The sequence below is a fragment of the Pagrus major genome, chromosome 1, assembly GCF_040436345.1.
Source record: "Pagrus major chromosome 1, Pma_NU_1.0".
NCBI classification, from domain to species: Eukaryota; Metazoa; Chordata; class Actinopteri; order Spariformes; family Sparidae; genus Pagrus; species Pagrus major.
In genome coordinates, this window is record NC_133215.1 from 17,828,096 (window position 1) to 17,853,047 (window position 24,952).

At 38.2% G+C, this 24,952-nt stretch overlaps 3 protein-coding genes across 3 annotated transcripts; 2 read left to right on the top strand and 1 right to left on the bottom strand.

The window, feature by feature from the left end:
• Window positions 1–613: 613 nt before the first annotated feature.
• Window positions 614–7,135, bottom strand: ube2kb (ubiquitin-conjugating enzyme E2Kb (UBC1 homolog, yeast)). Its single transcript, XM_073467310.1, has 7 exons — window positions 6,856–7,135; window positions 5,869–5,962; window positions 5,708–5,766; window positions 4,136–4,218; window positions 3,925–4,024; window positions 3,632–3,760; window positions 614–2,807 (listed from the first exon to the last, which is right to left on the bottom strand). Exons 1-7 carry the CDS (start codon window positions 6,916–6,918, stop codon window positions 2,733–2,735), a joined length of 603 nt encoding a protein of 200 aa, XP_073323411.1. The 5' UTR covers window positions 6,919–7,135; the 3' UTR covers window positions 614–2,732.
• A 1,914-nt stretch (window positions 7,136–9,049) lies between these two features.
• smim14 (small integral membrane protein 14) lies at window positions 9,050–17,034 on the top strand. Its single transcript, XM_073467321.1, has 5 exons — window positions 9,050–9,217; window positions 11,361–11,456; window positions 12,354–12,402; window positions 12,510–12,667; window positions 14,773–17,034. The coding sequence occupies exons 2-5, from the start codon at window positions 11,382–11,384 to the stop codon at window positions 14,809–14,811; spliced, it is 321 nt and encodes a 106-aa protein (XP_073323422.1). The 5' UTR covers window positions 9,050–9,217; window positions 11,361–11,381; the 3' UTR covers window positions 14,812–17,034.
• A 1,354-nt stretch (window positions 17,035–18,388) lies between these two features.
• On the top strand, window positions 18,389–24,032 carry map9 (microtubule-associated protein 9). Its single transcript, XM_073474576.1, has 13 exons — window positions 18,389–18,468; window positions 18,559–18,649; window positions 19,611–20,138; window positions 20,209–20,381; window positions 20,501–20,609; window positions 20,696–20,763; window positions 20,878–20,939; window positions 21,032–21,188; window positions 21,847–21,933; window positions 22,069–22,230; window positions 22,319–22,464; window positions 22,857–22,992; window positions 23,218–24,032. Exons 1-13 carry the CDS (start codon window positions 18,397–18,399, stop codon window positions 23,335–23,337), a joined length of 1,911 nt encoding a protein of 636 aa, XP_073330677.1. The 5' UTR covers window positions 18,389–18,396; the 3' UTR covers window positions 23,338–24,032.
• Window positions 24,033–24,952: the final 920 nt, after the last annotated feature.

Genomic DNA, 24,952 nt, shown 5'->3' on the forward strand with positions numbered 1-24,952 from the left:
GAAATATTCTTGAATGATTTTCCACACTAAGCAGAAAGATTTAACCGTACACCTGAAATTCTCAGGTTTCATTTACAGAATTAAGAGGAGCTTAATTCCCTTGTTAACTCAGTGTAACTTTATTCATACTCGACACAAACTAAATAAAACTCACCAACACAGTCATGGTGTCTTTCAACAATCAACTGTGGTTTGGTCAGAATAAATCCTCAGCTCACTGAGTTGATGTGAAAATACTGGAGCGCTACACCATTGTCGCCAGCTGATTGACCTTAAAAATTGTGGTCATATTTCATACAATAATCATAGTATTTCTGTAAAATACTGGACTATTGTTACAGTTGTTAGTATCTATCAGTATCGATAAAGTATCGAAAAGTAGAATTTTGGAAATAAATAATTGGAATAACTGACACTTAAAAAGACTAAATCTTGTCTGACTCTTGGATCTGGAATTTTGTGTATTTGATTATGGAAAAATGGCTGTTTTGCTTCAGTATGAACATCCTAACAACAAGTATTGGTATCGTATTGAATTTAAAATTGTTGGTATCACCCCATCCCTATAATGAAGTGCAGTTTTTAAAAAAACAGAGACATGACAAAAGCAATCTTGATTTTCCACTTTTTTTTAATCAAAGAAACATGACACTGTCACAATAAATAACCATGCTTTTTTATACTGCTGATGCTTGCTTCCAAGGAAACAAAAGAGGAAAAATAAGTCTCAATCCGAATGGAGAAACTGAGATGCAACAGCCCCCTTTTTTTTTCATAATGCTTCGTCATCGTGCAATATTGTACATCATGAGAACATCAGGGAGGAGGGGGCTCTTTCGTTTCCTTTTTTTGTCCTTTCTTTTTCTTACAAAATATAGATCCAGCCATCAATGGTGCACTCTAGTGATAACGAGAAGGCTCTATAATCAAGAACCTGAATATTTACAAGAATAGAGGAAGGTGTGTGCATTCCTCCCCTGACTGAACTCTTTTCTTTTTGGGCTCTGGCTGGAGACTGTTCTCTGTCAGAGGAGAGGGTGCACGATAAGTCCATGTCGTACTGTACTATGCCACTGTGTTGGTAGGGACTGAGCTGGAGGGCAAGCAAAAGGAAGAAAAGTTTCTTTAAAGAAAAAAAAAAGGCCATGTGTGAGGATTCATCGTCACCCCAATTCTGTAAATGCAAAGCATTTCTTTACAGTACCTCAAATCCAAATGTTTGAAAACACTGTGCAGGAGTTCCAGCCTCTCTTACAACTCAAAGACGACCTCGTTGAGCTTTTTATTTGGCTGTGTAATAAAGCATGTTTTAAGGAATATAGGACGACACCTACATACCTATATATATACTGTACGGCTGGATCGGATCAATGATTAATGATAAAGCTCCTGACTGAGAGGGTGAGCGGATCGTAATCCGTGGCTGAAAATATCGTGCGTGTTTGAAACCGATTGCTCTGAAATGAAAAACAGAAACCACAGCATTGCAAACTTAAATCCTTAATGACATTCAGAGTCACGCATTTCTTCTTGGAGGTGTGTCTCCTGTCAAATCCAGCACCATACTCGTCAAATCAAAAGACAAAAGGCTTTGGTTCCCCAACAGATTTCAAGCCAAACTGGGTGTGCTTATGTGGCTTCCACGTGTCTCTTCCCGCAGGTTAGAAACAGTCTTGTGTGTTCCACAAGTCTGAAGGGCTGTTAAATCGAACAAACACCCCACAACCACCGCATCATTTGGCCAAAAAATGAAACATAAAGGCAGCGTAGAACATGCAAGGACAGTAAAAGACACGAGGTTGGATTGTGGTGTAGCAGAAAAGGTGGCATGTAATGACCTTCAGGGGCCTGAGCTGGATTTTGGCTGTGCCCCCCCCCCCCAACCAACACGCTTTAAGAGGAAGAAGAACACAAGAGGACATTCAGAGGGATTTCTCATTGATCACAAAAGCATAAAAAGATATCTCTCCATATAATTGTAAACTAGGCATAGTTTATATTTAAAATAATTTGTTTTACAATGCCATGTAAGAAAAAAAGTATATCCCCATTGTATTTTCAAATGTACACGCATCTATTTACAGAGAACGGTTTTTCCTTCTGTGCAGATGTTTGAGGATGTCTGTGTGATCTTTTGTGATTATACAGACAGAAAAAATGACTGAAGCGTCTATGATAAACTGCTCAGGAGAAACCCATCACACTGCTCCTGAAGAACACCAACCAGTCAAGTTAATTTATTCCAGAGAGACCTTCATTGTATTAAATGTCCATAAAAGAGAATAATCCTACATAAGGTCCAACTGGTTGAAGGAAGTAAACTGTGATGTACTATGAGAGCAGTATGTAGGATCTCCTTTACACTTTATCCTGGAAAATCCACCAGGAAATGGCAGTTAAAAAAAACTGAAAAAAAGAGAAAATTTTCAGAGCCAATATGAGTGAAGGGTATGGAAGACAAGATGCGTGACTGAAACGTTTTTGGTGGCTTATTACAAGGATATACATTTTGAGTCAGTGGCAGAAAAGACGGGGGGAGCGAGACAGGCAACAGGGTGGTGTGCATATTGGCGATTGTGGTTTGTAGCAAACAAACTTGTTGTAAAAGAAGGCTCAGACTGCTGTGGTGAATGGGGTGTCGTCAGCGTAACAAAAGGCGATGTAGGAATGCTGCCGGGGAGGAGCTGATGCTATGATGAAGGGAGTTTGGGATCCTCACACCTGCCGGGGTTTTAGTTGCTGAGGAGCAGCTCTGTCGCCGTTTCCACATCCCAGGATTTTGAAGACAAGGCCGCTATTACTGCATTCTGTAAGTGAGGGGAAATGCAATTCAAATATAGTGTAATCTCAACAAGTTAATAGAAAATGTAAAGTAAAAAAGGAGATAAGCAGTATATTATGAACATCAAATATTTTTATTTACTTAAATCTGCAGATTATTTTCATGACTGATTCATTAATCTTTTAATCTATAATTTGTCAAAAAATTGTGAAAATACACATTACAGTTTCCTGGAGCCCAAAGTCTTTAAATTGCTTCTTATGTCAAACTAGCAGTTCAAACCCCAAAGACTCTTCATTTATAATCAAAAATGACAACAACTAAAAAAGCTGAAACCAGCAAATGTTTGATATTTTTGCTTGAAAATGACTGAATTAAATGTCAAAATAGTTGACCATTTAAAATACTGTTGCTCTAGTTTGAATAAAATGTGTCTGTAAATCCTTTGACATTTACTAAAATGAGACTACACAACAGCTGCTCACTCTAACAAGCACTAACAATTAGAATGACTTTACTCATAATTAAAATAATCAAACAACTGCTCCTGTTTAGTCTATGAAATGTCAGAAAACAGTAAATAACTGCCAGTTGTCATGAGTTCACTAAGTCCAATGTTACACCTTCAATTATCTTGTTTTATCTGACCAACAGTTCAAAACCCAAAGATATTTAGTTCACGATCACAGACGATTAAGAAAAACTGAAATGTATTAAATTTGAGAAGCTATAACCAGAACATTTTTGCCACTGACGCTGAAAAATGACTCAGACTTATCTAATCAAGTCACGAATGCATGCATGTTCAATATGTAAAGTGGTACAACCAAAACAGAATGTGGTTCTGACCTTATCAAAGCCCATGGCACAGAGTTTGTCTATTTTGCCTTTGTAGTCGGGACTGGAGACAGGAGCGCCTGCATAGACGTGAGACCACAGCCTTGCGGTCTGTTTGAACATTTCTGGGTTCTGCTTATACTGAAGGACGAAGAGAGACAGAGCTGGTTAAATGTTATCTGAATATATGAGTATGACAGGAGATAAACATTGTTACTGATACACTGTTTTCCTCTCATGCTCGCCATCCAAATATAAGAAGGGCAGTATCATCATAACAAAGCACACACCAACACCGTCCTCACCTGATTTGCTACAACCGCGTCCTGTGGATCGTCTGGTTCTGCTGCAGCGAGGAGAGCCTGTAGAGACAACAGCACCGTCCGCAGGGTCATAGCAGCTGCCCTGGGTGAGAAAGTAAAAGTGGGAGCAGATAAGTGGAGAGTGGTTTTACTCATGTTCGAGACAGGAACACTGAGTGCAGTCGGTCACAGGGTTCAGAAACGTCTCACTCACCACTGGTCTTTTAAAATGTCCAGACATATTGCTCCTGTCACAGAACTGATATTAGGGTGCCAGATCTTAGTGATGAAACGCACCTAAGAGAGACAAGTGTGGATAAAAATGGTATGACACAGAAAAAGGCTGCAAAGTGTCCGTTACAGTGGGGACATTTAAATGCACTTGTATCCTGGTTTTTATCAGATTTGCCATCAAAGACTTTGTCATACTGTTTATAGTGTGGTAGCTGTCGCTTCAAACTATGTATGTACTTTCTGCCAGTAGTTGTGTCCGAATCAAAAACAAAAGGCGTAAGTGGCTTGGTGTCATGGGAGTTATTGTCTTTATTGTGAAACAACCACCATTGCGGACTATAATCTATGTACGTCACTCAGGCAGAAATGTAGTCTTGATTTTACACGTATCTGACTTTCTCTTTCGTTTCAGAACGCAGATTGCCACTGTAGCTGTATACACACTGACAAACTTCTGTGCTACTGGAGTAGAGGGCAAATCTGTGCACATAAGGCATGGGACAATATGAAAATGTAATGTCACAATTACCTTGGCAGAAGTAATTACAAATAACGATATTATCCTGATCATCATCATAATCTGTTTTAACTCTTAAAGTGGCACTAAAACACGCTTGAATCGCCTGCCTGTATATTAAGTTAAGAAAGAATATTGTGCTAACGGAGACAGAAGTGCAAACTGGGGATGTTCAATACATTTCCACACATCCAAATTGGCCGACAGCCATGATAACAGGCATTGGACTTTGGAAAGACTGAAAAGATGTGGGCTCCACCCTCGTGGCAATTCAAAATAACCCGGAACTCTATAAAGGACTTCACATTAGCGAGCTAGACAGCTTCATCAAGTCATTCATGTGAGGATATTCACGCTTATAACAACAATGGAAATTCACCACGGTCACCTTTCCCTGTGTTTTTTTATCGCAATCCACGACAATATCTATTACCGTCCCATCCCTAGTGCACATGGCAGACAGTGATCAGAAACCTGAATAAGGTGTTTACAAGCCACAGTATCCCACTTTCTATTAGATCATGTCAGCTTGCATGTTAAGGTTACGCAAAGCCAGAATAAGAGCGATGTTTTTAAAACCAGAATATGATCTTCACTCCAAAACTAGGGGTTCAACTATCACTATTTTCATTGTCCATTAATCTGTCAATTATTTTCTCAGTTAATCAATTAGTTGTTTGTCAGAAAATTGATGTTTTCAGTGTTTCCTAAAGACCAAGATGATGTCCTCAAATGTCCTGTTCTGTCCACAACCCAAAGATATTCAGATTGCTGTTACAGAGGAGAAAAGACGCCAGAAAATAATCACATTTAAGAAGCTGGAATCACAGAATTTTGACTTTTTCCTTTCTTTAAAAATGGACCATGCCAATTAAACTATTAACAAAATAGTAGGTGATTAATTTAATGGTTGGCAACTACTCCATTCATTGTTGAAGCTCTTTAAAACCATGATCTTAACCAGGATAGCACAGGGTGCATGTGAATACACTCAAAAGTGAGCAAGTACTAGCTGTGAAATATTGAAGCACATACCTTTGGTGGGTTAAAAGGATAGGTTTCTGGGATTTTTATTTCAAGCTGAAATCTGCCACCTTGGAAGGAAAAAAAAAAAACAACAACAGCATAATGATTAAAGCATGACAAACCCCAACAGTCTTGTAGCAAATATTTAGTCAGGCTGTGAGTGAGAATACCTTCATATGGTGTATCTGGAGGACCTGCTATCTCCCCTCTCAGCTCTGTGAAGTTCTCATCCACCAAATCTACTTTTATCTGGTTTTTACTTGTCTATGGGTTGGGACACATAAGAGAGACACAGTGAATATATTATCTTGTTGTTTGGTGGACTCTCAGTACTCTCAGTCTATCCTGACATGTCTCTGTCAAGTGTGAAACCACAGACTTTCAGTGACATATGTGAAGCCACAGACATGGTGGCTGTTAAAGGCACAACGACTGTCACTTTCTATGAAGTAAAAAAAGCTGGCTTGTTAAAGGAAACTTCTACAGGAACAGCGTGAGCCAGACAGATAGCTTGCTAGTAGAGCCATGCTAGCAAAAGTTAACTAGAAACCCACAATAACAACACTTGACAGGTAGCAGGATCACAAAATAATCACGTCTAACAATCGCAACCCTTTCCTATCAAAACCCACCTTTGATTTATGTTTAAAGAATTCGTCAAGTTGGTGAACGTTGTAGCATAACAACACATGCTAATGCTAACTGTGGATGAGATGTCAAAATAACGGTAGCATGCTAAACGCTGCTAACCCGGACTGTCAGTAACTAATTAATGCTAGTAAACAGCCACGGTACTTTTTAAGAGCCGTGTGCTACAGCGCGAACAATATAGGTTTGTTTAACTGAGGATAATGTTGGTTAAAAACAAAGGGCCTGTCAGCTGACAGAGCTCAATCCCCGGTGTTTCCTGATCACACCCACCTGACATAACAGGGGAGGTTCGAGCGAGACACTGATATCGAGCTAAAGCTAGCTAAAGTTCTCCTGCTCGGGCCTGACCTACTGCAACACAGGACCGGGACCTGACGTTAGCACAGGTAATTTCGGTGTCTGCCATAGCGTCTACAGACTCCTCACATTTTAAATGAGTTGAAACAGTGAGCAAGAAGGAGTCGAGTCGAAGTAAAAACACAGCCAGTGCCGTTACCACACCACACCTCTTCGCTTTTGAGAACTTCTTTGAACTCCCGCTTGATCCTTTGGACCGCGATGTTAGCCATGGCTGTGTCTGCTGAACTGCTGCCGCCTCGAAGCAAGTCCCGGGGCCTCTCTCTCTCTCTCTCTCTCCCAGTGTTGCCTGCCTGTACGGAGGGGATTGCCTGGTCGGTGCTTTTCACACTTACGGAGCCCTCCTTTCACTTTCACCGTCCACGGCTTCTCACCTCAGAGGCAGCTCACCGTCACCGTCACCGTCGACTGGCTGCCTGCCTGCTGCCTGCCAGCGCACAGCGTCAGTCAGTCAGTCAGTCCAGAACATGCAAACACACACAGTGCAGTTAAAATGGGGTAGAAACTAGAAGTTTCATTAATGAGCTCTGCTATATGGGTTTATGTTCTTCTGCCTTCAGGACATTTCTCATCATGTGCTGCTGAACACATCTGATTTCTAACACTGGTGACCAGCACCTTCATTCACCTACAGGATCTGATTGTGATGTGTTATTATTGGGATTTTAAGTTAATTGTTTTTCTTTTTTAGGGGGGAACAATACAAAACTAAGGGAAGAAAGCTGGCTGGCTGGTTCAACCTGTTTTTTCTCTCCCTGTCACAGTTTACATACCAGCTGACTCTTTTCAGTGCACGCCCTTCAAACACTGGCACTTCAGGCTCAACCCTACAGTTCACTTGACATTTCTCCTGCTCACTTACATACCAACTATGTACAGTGCACACACTCCAGCTGTCTGTGGCTCCTCGAGTTAAACTCAACAATTCATGGTCTGACATTTTTAACTTCTGACTTCTTCCTGTGTGACTTCTTTAGTGGTGAAAGAAAGGGAAGCTGTCAGGTTTTTTTTTCCTGATGAAGTACTGTAGTACACTTTGATGTACTTCTGTTTTACTTTTCCATTTCATAGTACTTTATTCTTCAGCTGCATACATTTCAGAGGGAGCTATTGTACTTTTTACTTCACTAATATTATCTAACAGCTGAGGCAAGCAGATTTTTACATAACAAAACATACATTAGGTTTGTAAAATATGAGACATCTACCGACCAGAAGTATCTCCAGATACATATATTAATAATGCATTAATATAATAACACTCTGCAAGGCAGTTGATACTTTTGGCGCTTTTATTTTTGTAAAAGTTTGAAGTTTTCCTTATAATAGTAATGGCAGTTTCTATAAGATGGTATTATTACTTTTACTTAAAATTGTAAATTGTATCAATTGTGAGCTATTATGTGTGGCAGTAAATTATGTTTATTACATCAAAAATAATGTCTCAACCAGGTCCCATTTTAAAGACATAAGAATAATTATTACCATCTGAAATTACAGTACACTATTTTTACCGACTGACAGACAGGCTGGTAAAGTGTGTATAATGGAAGAAATTACAGCCCATGGGCTACAGTTCTATAAAAAAAAATGTCAGCAAAACTATTTTGATATCTTTGGCAGTATATTTGACAGCGGTGAATGAGGTATGCACAACCTTCACTTAACATCTTTTAAAAAATAATCTGTAAGTAAATATATTATTGTGATATAATTAATTATTAATGAATTACTGTGTAAGCAGCATTTCTAAGTTTTTACAGTTATATATACATATATATGTAGTGGAGATAAAGAACAATATTTCTCTCTTCAATGTTTTGGAGTAAAAGCACACTACTCAAAATTAGTTAGGGATATTGGGAGATTTTAGTGTTTCACTTGATTTTTTATTGTGACATATCTGAATTGTTTACTTTGTGTTATGTATGTTTGGTCCCCCAAAAATAATGTGGCACACTTTTATTGCATGTCCATGCATATGCATACATGCACCCATGTCCCAATATCCCTAATTAATTTTGAGTAGTGTAGAAGGAAGCAAGAATTGAAATGCAATTGATGTACAACTTTTATATATTGTACTTTTGTAAGTCCAGTAATGTACTCCGTTACATTCCACCACGGTATATTTTGGTTACACAACTGTACAGATGTAGGAAGTCGGGGCATCTGCCTCTGTGTGATGATAGGCAGCTGGACTGTTTGTTTACTATCCAGACGGTACAATCGTTTCTCACCGTGATTGGCTCAATACCCCGCCCGTCAAACATTTGGACCAATGAGAGGCGTTTAAAGCGCCCCGTGCGCGCCTACGCCACGCCCCCCGAGTGCCCGGATGTCAGCCGTGAAGAATAGCTGGTTGGTTGGCTCACGTGCATCAAACAAAACACAGACGGTTGGTTGACATGTCTACAGACTGAAGGCTTCAGCGGTGAACAGCGGCAGCAGCGGTGCAGCCCAGGCCCTTTAAAGACGACCGACGCTTTATTATCGTGTACAAATCGCCAAGTAAGTCGTGTTTCCACGCCGTTTGTTGTCACATCTGTCTCTAATCATATGTTCATGACTAACAGTCGAGTAAAGGACAACGCTGTGAGTTTTCTCTCGGTTGCTTGCTAGGTTAGCCAGAAGCTAATCTAACGTTAGCAAAAATTTAGTTCGAGAGCGATATTATTTAAATGCAAAGCTCAAAGGTTGGTTCATTAGGAGTGGATGATAGCTGCCCTCTTCACTCTTCATCGGCTTTCAGCAAGGTCCAGAGAGGAGAAGTGACCACTTCGGTTGTTCGTCACTGCACAAATATGCAGGCAGCCACCCATGGAAAATATAACGTGTACATGTTTTGAAATAATTGTTACACCTCTGCTTCAAGTGAGTTTATGTTGAGTTAATATACAGTGACATTTTTTACAGTAGCATTTTATGAGCAAGTAAATGTGCAAAAAGAAATAGGTAGCCTCAAACCATATCTTACTGTCTACTTTATTGTGATATACACCAGAGCTATACTGATAATACACACATATATTGCTTAAGGTATATATGTTGGCCAGTAAATAGCAATAATCTGCATATCAGAAATGCCAAAGTTGCTTCTAAGATTATTTAGAGACAGTGACAGTCAACCTAAGATGCAAAAAGACAACATAAAGTGCCAATGCACAACAAAACAGTGTGAAGTACATGAGCAAACAGAAAGCATAGTGCAAAATCATCTCTATATATATTACATAGCTTTGATAATAACTGTCCAGGTGTTCTGCTCTGTGCATATCTTGAGCACTTTAAAGAAAAATAACTTATGGGGTTTTGTATTAAAAATTGTTCTCTATTTTAATGTACAAATAAGATTAAGAAAAAAGGAAGACAGCTAGAAATCAAACATCAATGTCACATCATTATCTTTTCCTATTCTTATCTTGTTTATATCTTTAGTGTGATATTTCAATTCTGGAAAGAGCAACTGTAACAAACACAATTCCCCCCACAGGGATCAGTAAAGTATTTCTGCTTCTGATATTGTATATACCCTGATCACTATGATAGCCTGTAGCATACTGTCTGTACATTCGATCATATATTTGTCCTACAACTAATGCAAGGATAGTCTTTTTGTTGGCACATTCTGTGTCCTTGGAGTAATAATCACTTGCTTTCCTGATATCTTGAGTTGATGTGTGCCTCTAATGATGATGCTAACCTATTATCCGTTGCATTCATGGACCATTTCCTTGGCCAGCTCTTATGAAGTGTTTTATTCAGTGCCGAGACAAAACAGTGTGAAGGGCATGACAAAAACACAAAGAATACTGCAAAACCATCTCTGCACGTCACTTTTCTTAAAAGAAAAACTATTTTGGGGATTTTGTATGAAAAATATTTGTGTATGATACAAGTTGATAAAAAGAAGAAGGATATAAGTTCAGATATCATCAATGATCATCAGATCATCAAATATCAAGATTGCCTCAAAAAGCCAGGATGTGTTATACTGGTGTGGACTTTGATAGCTATGATAACATGTAGCAGATGCCTGTGCGTTTGATTATATATTTGTCCAACAACTAATGCAAGCATTGTCTATATGCCAAGCCATATGATAACATGCTTTTGTTGGCAAATTCTGCCGGACGGTCTTTATTCCTCAGAGTATTAGTGAAATGTTTTCACTCTATCTTGAGCTGACATCAGCCTCGCATGATGATATTAACCAATCAGCTAAATTCTCGCATTTATGGACCACTTAATTGGCCAATTCTTTTTTAGCATTATATAAAAGTAAACCAGACTTAACATGTTAAAAATGCATTGATAGCACTGGAAACATATCATGAAATGGTAATTATAGTGAAGAAAGAACCAGATTATTTTTCAATAAAATAATGCTACAAACATTTCTCAGTTAACTTTTATTTAAATTATTTGTATCAGCATGTCCTGTCAAAATGCAAAGATGAATACAAAGCTGAAAGCTGAACAAACACCTATTACATGCAGCACCAGACTCTGCAGTGCTGACTGTCCTTTAATGAGAAGTCTCCTCCCTTTAAGCTGTGTGTGCCTGTGTAACAACAATAGAGCGCAGCATTAGGTTTCTCTTACTTGTTCATGAACGTCCTAGTTACATACAGTCCTTTTGTCTCGTTCCAAGGTAGACACTGTCCGGTGAGACATGGCAGAGGGAGGCTTTGACCCTTGTGAGTGCATCTGCAACCATGAGTATGCTATGAGGCGCCTCATCAACCTGGTAAGTCGAGGAGCTGAGGGGCTTTTACCGTCACTTGAAATCTTAGGCGGCAGACTTGATTATAACAGAGCTGAGATGCAGAGACAGGTCAAAGTATTCAGAGTATGCAGCGTGAAGCAAAAATAACTCCTGCTAAAGTTGAGTGAAGGGAGAAAAGAGATTAAAGTCGGAAACAAGTAGCAAGTAAATGACTGTCTGTAGAGAAGGAAATGACCAGTTAACAGATGACACTGTGCCAACATATCCTGGTTCCTGCTCAGTGTTTATCTTGAGAGCCTATCAGCTCTGCCACACAAAAACGTCTCACTTTGTCGCACCATGCGCTGTGAAGTTGGCATTGTACTTCTATTTATTCTCTCTGAAAGTGTGTCGTGAAAGATGAGATCAAAATGATTGAGAGAAACCACATTGAAGAAAGAATAGAGCTGGTAATTATGTTGCATCAGTTACAGAGTGCCCTCATTGGCTCTTTGTTCAGGTGTGAGTTACATGGCGAACTGCAGTTGGCTGAAAGCTTTGAAGTCCCTCTGGGGATTTTTCTGATTTGCTTGCAGTAGGAAAGGGTGTTGTCTAAATAACTGAGGACTTTATACAGCATTGTGTACAGTATATTTCAGGAGGCAGGCAGAGCACAGGTTTGCTTTGCATCATCTCTGTCAATATGTGCTGTCGGTAACAGTAAGCTGTGAGTGGGTCATGTGTTTGTGTGCTTAATGTAACAAGGAAGTCTTTAAAATGTATGTCACAAAGTTTTTTTCTGCAGTGTGTTTATACATCACTTGTATTTTCCTTTCATAGATGAGTAACCAGAGTAAATAAGTAAAAATAAATAAATAAATCCTTCCTAGTCCTACTCCTCTCTTCTAGACTTTGTTCCTTTCGTAATTTCTGTTTCAGCTCAGGCAATCTCAGTCCTACTGCACAGACACAGACTGCCCTCAGGAATGTAAGTATGACTATATTAGACCATCACGTTGAGGTATGTCTGTGCTCAAATGAGAAACATTAGTGCCGATTACATGTGTGAAGTGCAAAAATATGTTTGTTTTTCAGTGCCAGGCCCCAGTGGTTCGGTTGGTGGAGGAGGAGGTGACCTGACGCTCCCCATGGTTGTTATGGGGTGGGTGGTGCTGGCTCTGGTCCTGTTCTTGTTGCGCCCATCCAGTCTCAGGGGTCCTCGTCCCACAGGCAAATCTCCTGGACCCCACAATGTCAGTACTGATCACACTCCCTCCTAAATTGCTTTAAAATCTTAAATATTGGTATAGTACTGCTCCACCTTCGTTAAGTTTACCTCAAGTAAGAGTTAATTGAGATAAATATCAGTTTCGCATAGAACTGAATGAGACACAATTTGCTTATGAGGTCATTAATAATTTAATTCATGAATTAAATAATTTTATATGTCAATATTTATATGTTTATATTTAGGCGTCTTGTTAAGTTTGAACTATATACTGCATTGTTTGAAATGTGCATGCATTCAATGTCTAAATTTATAGTTCCAGTTTTTAAAAAAAAAAAGCTTTTCACACAGTACATCACTTGTGTTTTGGCAGTGACACACTCAGCCAATAAAAGTATATGATCATGGATCTTTTATTACCACTCATAAGAGGCTCGAGCCTGATGAAGAGCAGAGCGAAAACCCATTGCTCTTACGGTGTATCATATATTGTTATGGGTTGAATGTGCATTCACGATCACAAATATCTGTGATTTGTTATTGTCTGTTTTTAGTTAGTTATCGCTGCGTGTCGACACATTTCTTTCTTTTACAGCCCTTTTTCACAGCAGACATTTCTACGTGTCATAGTAGGAAATGCACAGGTGTTACTCATGGTCCTGTTTTATTAAGGTTCCCAGTAAGTCATGACGATGTGAGATTGAGCCAGTGTTGTGTAGATATGTGCTACCCATCGAGATGAGCCTCTTACCACATCTCAGTTGGTAGGTTAAGGGTTTGCGTTAAGGTAGCATTTTTTAATGAGGCATCATAAGTTGTCAAAACATCCACATGCACAGTACCAGGACCCTGAAACTGAAGCAGCTAAGTGAAATTGACTCATCATTAATTGTTGTGCATTTTAAATGTCAGCTGTCATGAGTCACGACCAGAGTCAGGCTGCTACGCTGCAATATTGCATCAAAATTTTTTGGTTTGTTGCATTTTGTTCAGAGCAGTCTGTTTTTCTTTGCTAGTCAAGTTACAACAAGCAGCAGTCAAATTCAGAAATAATTTATACAGTTGCTATGTTTGAAGGTTGTCAGGTCAATATTTGTAAAGCTGAGCAAATATCTCCTAAAATTAAGAACTAGAAACTAAATGTTATTCTGTGTATTCTGTGTGTGAGCTGTACCTCAACAGTGACTCAGACTGGATGTAAACATTTGCTGAACATTTGCTGATGTGATGAGATCATTATTATTGTCACAGCATTCATTTCAGGATGTGCTACTTGATAATATCATCACGACTGTTTGCTTTATAGCTGCAACTAGCACCTTTTATATATCGCTTTGTCAGCCAGTCCACAAAATTTTCACCCTTTCACAGTCTCAGTTTTTGGAAATTTGAAATTTGAAATCTGGCATGAAGTGTGTGCGCGTGTGTGCCTATAGACCCATTTCACAGCAGATAATTTGACTTGTCAAAGCAGAAATAGCACAGGTGAGATCAATAACATTAACAATGGCTCCATTCTATTAGGTGTCCCGGCAAGTCATGTCAGTGAGTGCGCATACACAAAACCAGAGCCCTGGAACTAGTTCACCTAAATGGAATGCAGCCATCTGTAATGTTATAAATTCCACCTGTGCTTTTCCTGCCGTGTCAAGTCAAAATGTCCACCGTGAGAAGGGTCGGGACACCAAAAGGTTTTGTGGAAAGGTTGTTGCTGTATCAGGGTGAGTGGCCTATTAACAGAAAGGTGCATAATTTCTAAACGGGTTCCCCTAACATGACCAAACACACCATTTTGCCACATCCTCTTTCATAATTCATGAACCCTTTGTCATACACTTTTCGGGGAGGCATCATTGACTCAGCAGAGTTCCCTTTTCATTGCTCTCCTTCTGTTGATCCATCAGGTCATTGCACCAATTTAACCAAAAATGGTTAAATTGGTCTTCAAAGCGTTGTCTACCGAATAGCAACCAAAACTTTTGATCTGTGAGGCTAAAACTGTTGGATTGTGTGTATGTGAAATGGGAAAGTAAGAACATGTGGATGCCTGCATGTACCTGGTTGCAGCTTTTACGAATTTGCACTCATTTCTGTAGTAAAGACTTTGAATCTGTTTATCTCTGTTTGCAGAGCGATAGAAGAGAACCTCCAGCACCACCTATTGACTAGCACTGGAGCCAGAGAACCAGCACTCACCCACTTGCTCTGACTGGAGCTACACAGTTAGTTAGTTACTGTGACCAGGATGGCACCATCTCCCTGTCAACTTTCATTCAGATATCTTTTACTTTTTTTTCCCTTTTCTAATGCCATTATGTTTTGGGGTGGATCTGTCAATGATTCCTGTTACTAGAGCCCAACTGATGCTGGATTGATTAAGGTCCAACACAGATAAGATATTTTATAATCACAAACACACAACATAAACAGCTTTGGCAGGAACATTTCTTTTTTGACAAAGAAAAGATTGAGGCAGGATAATTTACAGTTACAAAACTTTTGATGAGGAAATGGCAAATGTTATAACTATAAATAAAAACAATTCTCTCTTAAACATTAAAGTTGGATTAGTAGAAAGAAGTACTGGAGATGGTTTTTTTCACTGATAACAATCTATCTGTAAAAAGACAGATATTACTGGTCGACAATATCAGCATGTTGATGCATCAGCTGGGCTCTGTGTCTTTAATCAGATGGTCTGTTATTGTTGCGAGTCCGTATCTGATGCCATCTCTGGTGCTGACTGAGCTGCAGGATCTCCAACAGGAACTCAAAATGAAGGAATGCGTCACATGGGTGGGGTAGAAGGGAGGGGTCACTGAGCGTACCCTTTAAGGCAGTTAAATCTCCTGTTTTAGTGCTTGCTGAGTCATGAAGGGTGGCGGGTTCTTCAGACTCTCTGAAACATTCCACTCTTTCCACTTTACAACTCTGAACAGTGCCAGTAACGATGTCATGTCACATAATGTTTTAATAGCATATTAAAAACCAGCAGACTGATCACATTTAATGAATTTATATGGTTGGATTAAATTCTGAATTAGGATCTAGTGTACAATATCGTGGCATATTGGTTTAAATGCAGTAAACATATCTTCTGTCTTTACATCCAGGCCTCAGTTAGATAACATACTCGCCCCAGCCAGCAAATAGTCCAGTCTTCTTATATCAACTATATGTCTGTCCCTTTACGTAACAGCAGGATTGTTTAAGTGATTACGTTGGAAGTGACAGATCTTAATGAGTGTTTTAAAACATTTAAAGATTTGACAGTTAAATGCTAAATGAACTGTATAAGTGTGGTCATTGTAAACAACATACTCAGCATAAGCAAATGAAGTTTTAATCATATTGAAATGATTCCATGTACTGTAATTGTTTTGTGGTTAAAAGACATAAATGATAATTGTATATTGACTTATTAGTAGCTGGGAACGATATTTTATTAGCACTTTTGTTGTGGTATGTCAGTTTCTTTTATGAAGGCTTGTTGTACTGATTCAGCTGGCCTTGTGGAGACGAGGGCCTCCTCTTTTCTTACTGACAATCACAGCAGTCAGTGTGAGTTTAGAAGGAGCAATCCAAAGTTTCTACTTCATATCTTCTGTATGATAAAATGTCAAACCAATGATTAGAGCCAGAAAAGGTGCAAATTCAAAGCAGTGCCAATTTAAATTTATAGTTCTGATATCAATGCTCATTTAGAGAACAAGTTCTTGTGAAGGAACAGCAATATATAAAGTCGTTTTTATTTTAAATTTGTGATGGGAAGAGGGCGAATGAATGATCTTGATGATTTGTCATGACTCGTTTACACTAAAGGGTTCTTTTCTCACAGGATTTGTGGATTATTAGATTGCAGTACATGATAGTGGATTCCCTGTTTTTCTAGTCACTGACTGTATACTTGTCAGACTATTGAAGTGTCTCTGGGCCTTGGATTGTGTTCCAGGCTATCTGTGATATCAGAACTGAAATGGCTCAGAAGTAAAAAAAAAAAATTAAAGGATCCTTCTTGAATTCATTATATAAGAATTGTGTAAGAACCTGAATATGATGTGTAACAACTGTGGGCTGAGTTCATCCCAGCAGTCTTCTGTAGCTGGCTCATTTCCATATCAACGAATGTCCTCTCAGATTTCTGTTTACTACATTTTTCAAGACTTGCTCGAGAGATAGGCAGGGAGGAGATATAATGAAGGAAAAAGTCAAGCAAACCATAAGTGGCTTTGTATAAGTAACTGGGAAGCCTACTAGATTGTTGAGATGAAGAAGCAGACTGTCTGGTACCACAGGAGACCTTGATTTACACTGTTACTGTCTAAGAGAAAAAGGGCTTCAACTATGCACTTTTCCTATAACAAAACAAAAAATAAAAATAATTCAGTCTTACTGCCTTGCTGTGTTTTATTGCAAACTAGTACATTCCTGCATTCACTAAGGTAGATATACACATCTATAAAAAATATTATGTTCTTACTTGAATGTAGCACAAAAATCCAATTACTTTTACTTGTATTTGATTAGTTTTTAGTTGTGGTATTTCTACTCTTAAATAGAGAACCTGAAAACTTAATACACTGAACACTGGTGTATTAAGGGTGCAATATCAAGGGTTATTTGTGGGAAGAAATGTTAATCAGAAAAGAAAAGTCTTCATCGTTTGATTTTCATAACTGCATAAACAAACTATCCTCAAAGGATTACTTTGTTTAAATATTTGCAGGACCCTTCTAAGTAGCCACCTTTCTATTTTTCTTATTGTTTTATTTCCCACTGTGGACAGCTTGTTTATGGATATGAGATATTTATCTAAATAAATATTTGAGTTTGTATTACTGTCTTATTAACATTGTAAATATTGACTTTCTCTGTTTGAATTTCTTCTCCAGAACTACATATCGCACCCCTTAATGTGTAAGTGATGACTGACTTTTACTGCTCTGCACTATGTAAAGCTTTGGCAGATGATTTGTAGATGTCTTCTTCCATTAAAATCCCCCAAAAGTGCTCCTAAAACATGTTCAATTAGCAGGAAATATGTGGGCCCATAAGCCACCCTCAGCATTTTGACTCCAGTTTTGCCAATAGGATTAGATAAAGGCCTGAGTAGCCATTTTTTCCTACATACAATTCTACATGTTCACTTCACATGCTGTATATATTTCGTATGATTCAGTACAAATATTGCAAATCAATATATCTCTTACATCCTGGCATTGCAAGTTAGTACAATAGTGGACAGATATTTGGCAAGAAAATGCGAAATGATTATGGAACACTACAGACAGGCTACCTACCGTATTTTATATATATGTCATCTTGTTTTGAACTTTAAAGTGTTGTCAGTAAGGACAAGACTTCAGAGGGATCATCAGGATGCTGTTAGCTGAACAAAACCAGCTGGTAATGCTTAAAAGTTTGTCTCCATTCTCTTCTGAGCATGCGCAGTGGTGAAATGGAACTGTCCTTCACGTTTCCCTGGGTTACCGACAACAAGTCCATTAGCCCGGTGTAGCTAACTCAGTCAGTGTGTCTTTTTTCCCTCTTTTTCTACCATACAGCTATATGGTATAAAACCAGATCACAACCACGTACCTATCAACCTTTACACACTGTTAATGTTGCTTTAATGGTGGCATGGGAAGTTTTGTAGCTACTAGCTAGCTACTTGTTACGATGAACTTAGCTAACGCTAGCTAGCATGCTAATATAAATGCACGCAACCAGAGGAAAGTGTTTATCGTTTTCAGAATGACCAGCCGGGACTTCAGGACCCTGGCTTACACGAAAAGCCCGAAAGCTTCGAGAAGGACGAATTTTCAGGTAAAACCTCCATCGTCTGGATATCCTACCAAATGAGAAATGAAGGAATGAGTGGATTAGTTATGTCAACATGAAATGATGTCGTTGTAGGATGAACTTCAGGCTGCTGTCTCTGCAAGGGCAAGCAAAACAAAACCAGAGCAATACTCCTACTCTGATGACTTCAATGAAGAGGAGGATGGTAAGATGGCAGAGCATCATCATATCTAGATAACACTGGCTTGTAAATGAGATCCTCGAGATGTTGGTCTCTTTGGTGCCTTTGTTTACATTGTAATAGTGGTTGGTATCACATTTATTTGTGTCTAATGATTAAATTTAATTTATTGCCTTCTCCTAAGCAGTTGTGTATCATTCCTCTCACTCCACTTTTGTAACTTTGTGCTATATATGTAACTGTGATTCATAATTAAAATGCATAAAAAATTGAGCAGCTTACCTCCTTAAAAAAAGAAAAGAAATGATGGTTTGGTGAGAGTGTACGTAGAGTGTTTGAAAACTAGTTAGCAGGAGCACAGAGAAATTAAAAATAAATAGCTAAATCTCCAGCTTTTACCACTTCAGGGTCTGTCCTACAAATGTAACTTTGATCAGAGTTACGGGTCCTAATTGTATTTGCTATTTTTCTTACAAATAGCACCTTCAATGGAAAAAGTCTCTAAGCCTAAGTATCAACAATTACAGGACCTCTATGTCACATGTTTTACAGTATCCAATTTTATGTCATTAGCAGTGTTAAATCCATCCATTTTAATAAAATATATTCACATGAACACATTTGTAAAATGACAGGCGGTGTCAACAATGGGTTACTCGAACTCATCTTATAGAGCTGTGGAGGTACAGCTGACAGAACGGTTGTGAACCACTGCTTCCGTGCCTTTGTTAATAGGATGAGAGATTTATATGACTGCTTTGCGGAAGTAAATGACAGATGGCAACAAGAATAACAGCATTGCATCAATAGAACAGACCATATGGCTAAAACAGGAACAGTTACTGCATTTTCCTTCTGGCTAACGTCAGAGTTTGGATAACATTTCAACTTAAATAGATGCATTTTGAGTGGGGAAGTTTCCCCATAGTTTTCAACCCCATCTCTCAGTCTTCTTTGTTTACTTGTCATTTTCTACATTTCACAGATTTTTTGAAAGAACTCCTCGAATCAAGAAAAAAGCGAGCTGGCGCATTAAAGGCTGGGAAGAGTAAAGCCAAAATCAATGACTTTGATATTTCAGATGATGAAGGTAAACACAGTAGGACGAAGAGGGTTTCATTTCTGAAAACCCAAAGAATCAGCCCTCCCTCGGAAGACACCCCGGCTTCAGAGTCACGTGAAAACGAGCCGCCTGACTCTTCCATCGGTCGATACAATGATTATAATAACTCATTTTCCTCACATCACTCCACAAATGTCAGTGAAGATAACACATACCTTAAAAACAGCGATGGGGAGTCGAACGATCCTCAAATCACAAGAGAGAGCACGAGTAAGTCTCTGTCATACCAAACATCAGAGGACACTCTCCTGGACATGCCTTTACCTTTACCGTCTGACAACAGCATGACGGAAACTCCAGGTCCTGAAGAGAAAAGTAACTCTGCTCTGGAGGAAAGCTCTCAGACTCCACAGTTATCAGCAGCTGACCTCAAGCACATGTCCTCAGCAGGTCTGTTTACACTTTCTCATGTATTCTACATGTACACATTATATGTTACTTACTCACTGTTATAATTCAGATAGTGCTACAGAGAGGGAGCCACCCAGGCCTAAACCCAGGCAAAGGACTCTTGGATTGAGCCTTCATCACACAGAAAAGATAGCTGAAGATGCTGAATCTCAGGATCTCAGCAGGCCTCACACTTCCTCTGTATCCATTCCCCTCTCCACTGACACATCCAGCAGCATCGCAGTAAGGAGCTACACTCCACATATGTGTCTCGTTGCATTGGGTATTCGGTATTTCAAGATGCAAAGTAAAATGAAGCATTCAGTGGGAGGACATGTTTGTTTTGTTGTTTCATCCTGTAGTGGACAGACGGAGATCATACCGTTTCATGCAGCCTCAGCAAATCCTCTTCAAACAAGAGTGAACAGTCGCAGCTCTTCACAAAGTCTACGTTTGATTCTGGATCCAGAGGTAATAACTGGCATCATAACCTTGTTTTATTTTTGTATTTTCATTATTATTACTCATTATACTTATTATTTGTTGTATTGTTTTAGATGGCTTTATTTCTGATGACAGCAAAGAGCAGGAGAGACCGTACTCCACATCATTTGAAGAGTTTAATGTAAGTCGTTCATTATCAAGTGTGACTTTATTCCAATGTAAAACACAGTAAGCTCTGCCTCTTATTGTCATGATTTTTATTTTCAGTAAATGTGTTTTGTTTTTTTTCTTTCAGCAAGACTCAGGAAATCACTCAGATCAGCTATCTTGTGTCCATGACAAATCATTTGATACCAGGTCGGTAAACAAGCTGCAACATCTCATATATCTACAGGTCTATGGATAGAACAGGACAGTAACTTAACTGACCATCATTTTGGTTAAATTAGGACATCAAGTTCTCACTCAAAGACCACTCAGAGATCTCAGAGTGCATGCTCCAGGAAAGTGGAGTCAAAGTATTTGGGCTCTCTCAAAGTTCTGGATCGTAAAATCTCAGAGTCTCAGCCACAAGCAGCAGATTCGCTCCGAGCTGCCATTTACCAGGTCAGTGTGATGATGAGCCTGTGTTGTCTTTTCTAGTGCATGCTTCAAAATCCTAACTGCTGCCTGATGTATTTAACTGCTGTATTTATTACGTTTTTTGCAAATTTTAACTCTTTTACACACTGTTGTGTAGATTAATGTAGAGCACTGCATCATATCTTTTGAGATCATCATATGTTTGTAGCATCACTGTCCTCTGTGAATCATGTAAGTCTATAAAGTCAACTTTATTTTAGTTTTTAAAGTGTTTATTTAGCTTAAGAAGTAGGAGAATTTAGAACTTAACTGTTCAGTTTATCACAAACACACACATTCAAAATTACCAAATTTGGATATACATAGTTTTCATTGGACAGGAAGAGTTAGAAAATTTGTAATATGCAAAGTAACTAGTAACTTAAGCTGTTAGACAAATGTAATGATGTAAAAAATGACAATATTTGCCCGTGAAATATAGTGGAGTAGAAGTATAAAGTTGCATAAAATGGAAATACTCAAGCTCAAAGTACACATACATTAAATTTGTACCGAATACAGTACTGGAGTAAACATACTAAGTTACATTCCACAACCGGTGTCTTTCAGTCCTTTGGAGGCAGAAATCAGCTGCACTCTCTCTCGACTAAAGTCCCTGCCTGTTAACATGTACTCCTCACAGGAATGGCTTCAAAAGAAAAAGGAAAAGTCAAAACAGAACATGGAACTGAAGAAGAAAGAGGAAATCCTGAAAGAAAAAAAGAAAAGGGTGAATAATGTCAATCTAATCTAAGTGTAATGAAACTACAGTACAACAGACTCACTTCTTATAGAACACTATAAAAGCTTAGGTTGTTTTAACATATATGCCAACATCTTGCCATCTTTCAAAAAAAACAAACAGGAAGAAGAAGCTAAAAAGGAAGATGCTGTTGCATCATATGAGGCCTGGAAAGAAAAGAAAGCTGAGGCTCTCAAAGCGAAAGCCAAAGAAAAGCAAGACAAGATCAGAAAAGAGCAAAGAGCGAATGAAGAGAAAGAAGAAAAAAAGCAATCTGCTCAACAGGTATATTGATGTTTTATTGTGATATTGATATAATGAGCACTTCTGTGGGAGGATGCGATGTTAACCAGTGTAATTATAAAAATTACAGATGTTTGAAAAATGGAAACGTGAGCATGACCATCTACTCAAAGACAAGTACAGAGAGCGAAAAGAAGCTGAAAGTAAACAAAAGTTAGAAAAGCAAGATAAGGAAGAAGAAAGAAAGAGAGACAGCAAATCTGCTTTTTCTAACTGGTGAGTGTAAATTATTGAAATTTTTATTATTATGTATTGAGTTAAAGGGTGATGAAGCCTGACCTCGCTGACGTTTCATGCATTTGAGACAGAACAGTGTCTCTTTAGTCACTAAGGTGGCAGGATTGCACAGACTCTGTGGGACATTTCTTCATAAAATTGTCTTACTGTGCCACATTTTTTGTTTTTATTCTGAAAGTATTTAAACCTTCACACAATAGAGGTAGTTACATTTCAAATCAACAGTGCTGACCAAATGACCAGCCACTAGATGGCAGCAAAATCTTGATATTTAATCATGTTTCATCACCTGCATCTCCTTCTGAAGCATCAACAGTGAAATAATTCTCATCTGAAGCTTTTGTCTCTTTATCTTTCTTAAAATGATAAAGGTGTGAAAAGAAGAAAGATGTTCTTCATGAAAAAGTAACGACGGAGCGTGAAGAGGTCAAAAATAAAGAGGAGGAGGAGCGATACATGAAAGAAGAGAGAGATAAAATGGCCTTAGAGATGTATGAGAACTGGCTGGTAAGTAGAACTACTTCTGTCGCCACTGAAAAATGGCATCAGAGGTCTCGTTTATTTGTTTTTGAAACAAATGGTCTGACTTAGCAGCTACCACCAGCCTGTAGTGTGAACTCTTGGTGTTGATTTCTTCTATAATGCTGACAGTTTTCTGAGAAGAAAAGTGTTTCTAATAAAGCATCTGGAAGAGTTATTATGTCTTATTGTTGATTTTCCTTTTTCCAACAGGCACGGAAAGAGCTGGAACAAATGAGACAAAAAGAAGAAAGGCGAATAAAAGAGATACTTCAAGGCAGTCCACCTCCACCGTGGAGCCCTCCTAATAAAACAATACCATTTCGAAGATAAATTGGAAATGTAACAAAGCACCCCAACAGTATCTGTGGGTTGTATTTTACATTTGAAGTTTTTTAAAATCATAGTTGATGAAAGATGTTTTATATATTTATATTTTTGTCAGCTTTGTATTAGCTAGCAGCTTGAGTTAATATTTTTTTTATATGTTTTAAGGTAAAATTCTGCAGTTTATGAAATGTAGCAACTAGTGACAGTATGAATTACTTGCAAATACTAAACCCTTTTATAAATGTGTGGACTGGCATTGCCATGTTATATATCAGAATGTGACGCAGCAATAAGGAAACATTTTCATGTAAAAGGCTCATATATAATTAAACTGCTCATGTTCATGTTGAACTGCTGTAAATTTCCAAGTTTAATTTTGGTTTTAGATAACAAGAGGTCCAAAACATCACACAATCTTGGAAACTAAACACTCAGCACTGTTTTATGTAAAAGATTTCATTTTTTATGTAATTGGTGGATTTAATTATTATTTTTTCTGTTTTTACTCATCTTCCATCTTTCAAAACATTTACTTCAGAGTAAAAAAAAAAAGTAATCTTTAAGAAAATGATGAACCAGCACAATAAATTAGTTTCTTCCCACCAACTTGAGGGCGAAACAAGTTACTACAAAGATAGTCATTTTGGATTTACAACCTGAACACAGTGAAACCTAGTTGTCTTAATGAATGAGTGCTGTTAAATGATGTGTTTATGGCCTGTAATTAGGTCTGCTCCTACTTTATTATCCAATAAAAGACACTCCCACAAAGCTGGGAAAATGTTTTCATCCTACTACTTACGTCAGTGCTATTTGACTCCACTGAAGACAATGCATGATGAGATGAAAGATACCTGTATGTAATGGCATACTTACAGAACGTACTATACTATAAACTATAAAATGTGATGTTCAGTTATAAATGAATCTACCCAACAGTATAGGGAATTGCCTACTATTTCAGTCATCTTTAAAGTAATTTTTCATACAAAAACATATAATGGTTCCAGTTTCTCAAATGTGACACATTCACACACATTTTCTTTATATAACTCATTAATTCTGAATATTTGGGAATTTTGCACTATTGGTTGGACAGAACAGGGTTGTGAATGTGTCACTTTGGGCTTTGAGAACATTTCCTGATTACACTTAAATCTTTTACTCAAGTTGAATGCAGGACTTTTACTTGTGACAATATATTTTCACAGTGTTGTACTAAAACTTTTACTTGATTGAAGGACCTGAAAAATTCCCCCTCCAGTGTTTATATGAAAACTTATTAACTGTTGAAGTTATACTTGGTATAGTGTGTTAAAAACATTACTTTGGTAAAGGTGAAAGTCACCCAGACAAATAGTACTTGAGTAAGAGTCTTAGTTTTCTGGCAAAAAGTACCAAAGATACAAGTAAAAGTAAATTATATGATCTGATGTTCTGCAATTTTCTGATTATCTGAACCAGTGTTCTATCATGTTTTGTTTTTATTGGATTGCGGATCCATTGATCTACAAAATGCACTGCTTTGGCTCAGCTGCAGCATGTAACCTGCAAAATAACTAGTACCTAAGGTTATTATATGTAGTGAGTAAAAAGTGCAATATTTGCCTCAAAAATG

Coding starts and splice junctions, on each gene's coding strand:
- map9 (XM_073474576.1), top strand. CDS start 18,397: ATGACCAGCCGGGACTTCAGGACCCTGGCTTACACGAAAAGCCCGAAA. Junction 18,469..18,558: donor CGAGAAGGACGAATTTTCAG/GTAAAACCTCCA, acceptor ATGTCGTTGTAG/GATGAACTTCAGGCTGCTGT. Junction 21,189..21,846: donor TCCGAGCTGCCATTTACCAG/GTCAGTGTGATG, acceptor TACTCCTCACAG/GAATGGCTTCAAAAGAAAAA.
- ube2kb (XM_073467310.1), bottom strand. CDS start 6,918: ATGGCTAACATCGCGGTCCAAAGGATCAAGCGGGAGTTCAAAGAAGTT. Junction 5,767..5,868: donor TCCAGATACACCATATGAAG/GTATTCTCACTC, acceptor TTTCCTTCCAAG/GTGGCAGATTTCAGCTTGAA. Junction 3,761..3,924: donor ACGCGGTTGTAGCAAATCAG/GTGAGGACGGTG, acceptor TTCGTCCTTCAG/TATAAGCAGAACCCAGAAAT.
- smim14 (XM_073467321.1), top strand. CDS start 11,382: ATGGCAGAGGGAGGCTTTGACCCTTGTGAGTGCATCTGCAACCATGAG. Junction 12,403..12,509: donor CACAGACTGCCCTCAGGAAT/GTAAGTATGACT, acceptor TTTGTTTTTCAG/TGCCAGGCCCCAGTGGTTCG. Junction 12,668..14,772: donor AATCTCCTGGACCCCACAAT/GTCAGTACTGAT, acceptor CTCTGTTTGCAG/AGCGATAGAAGAGAACCTCC.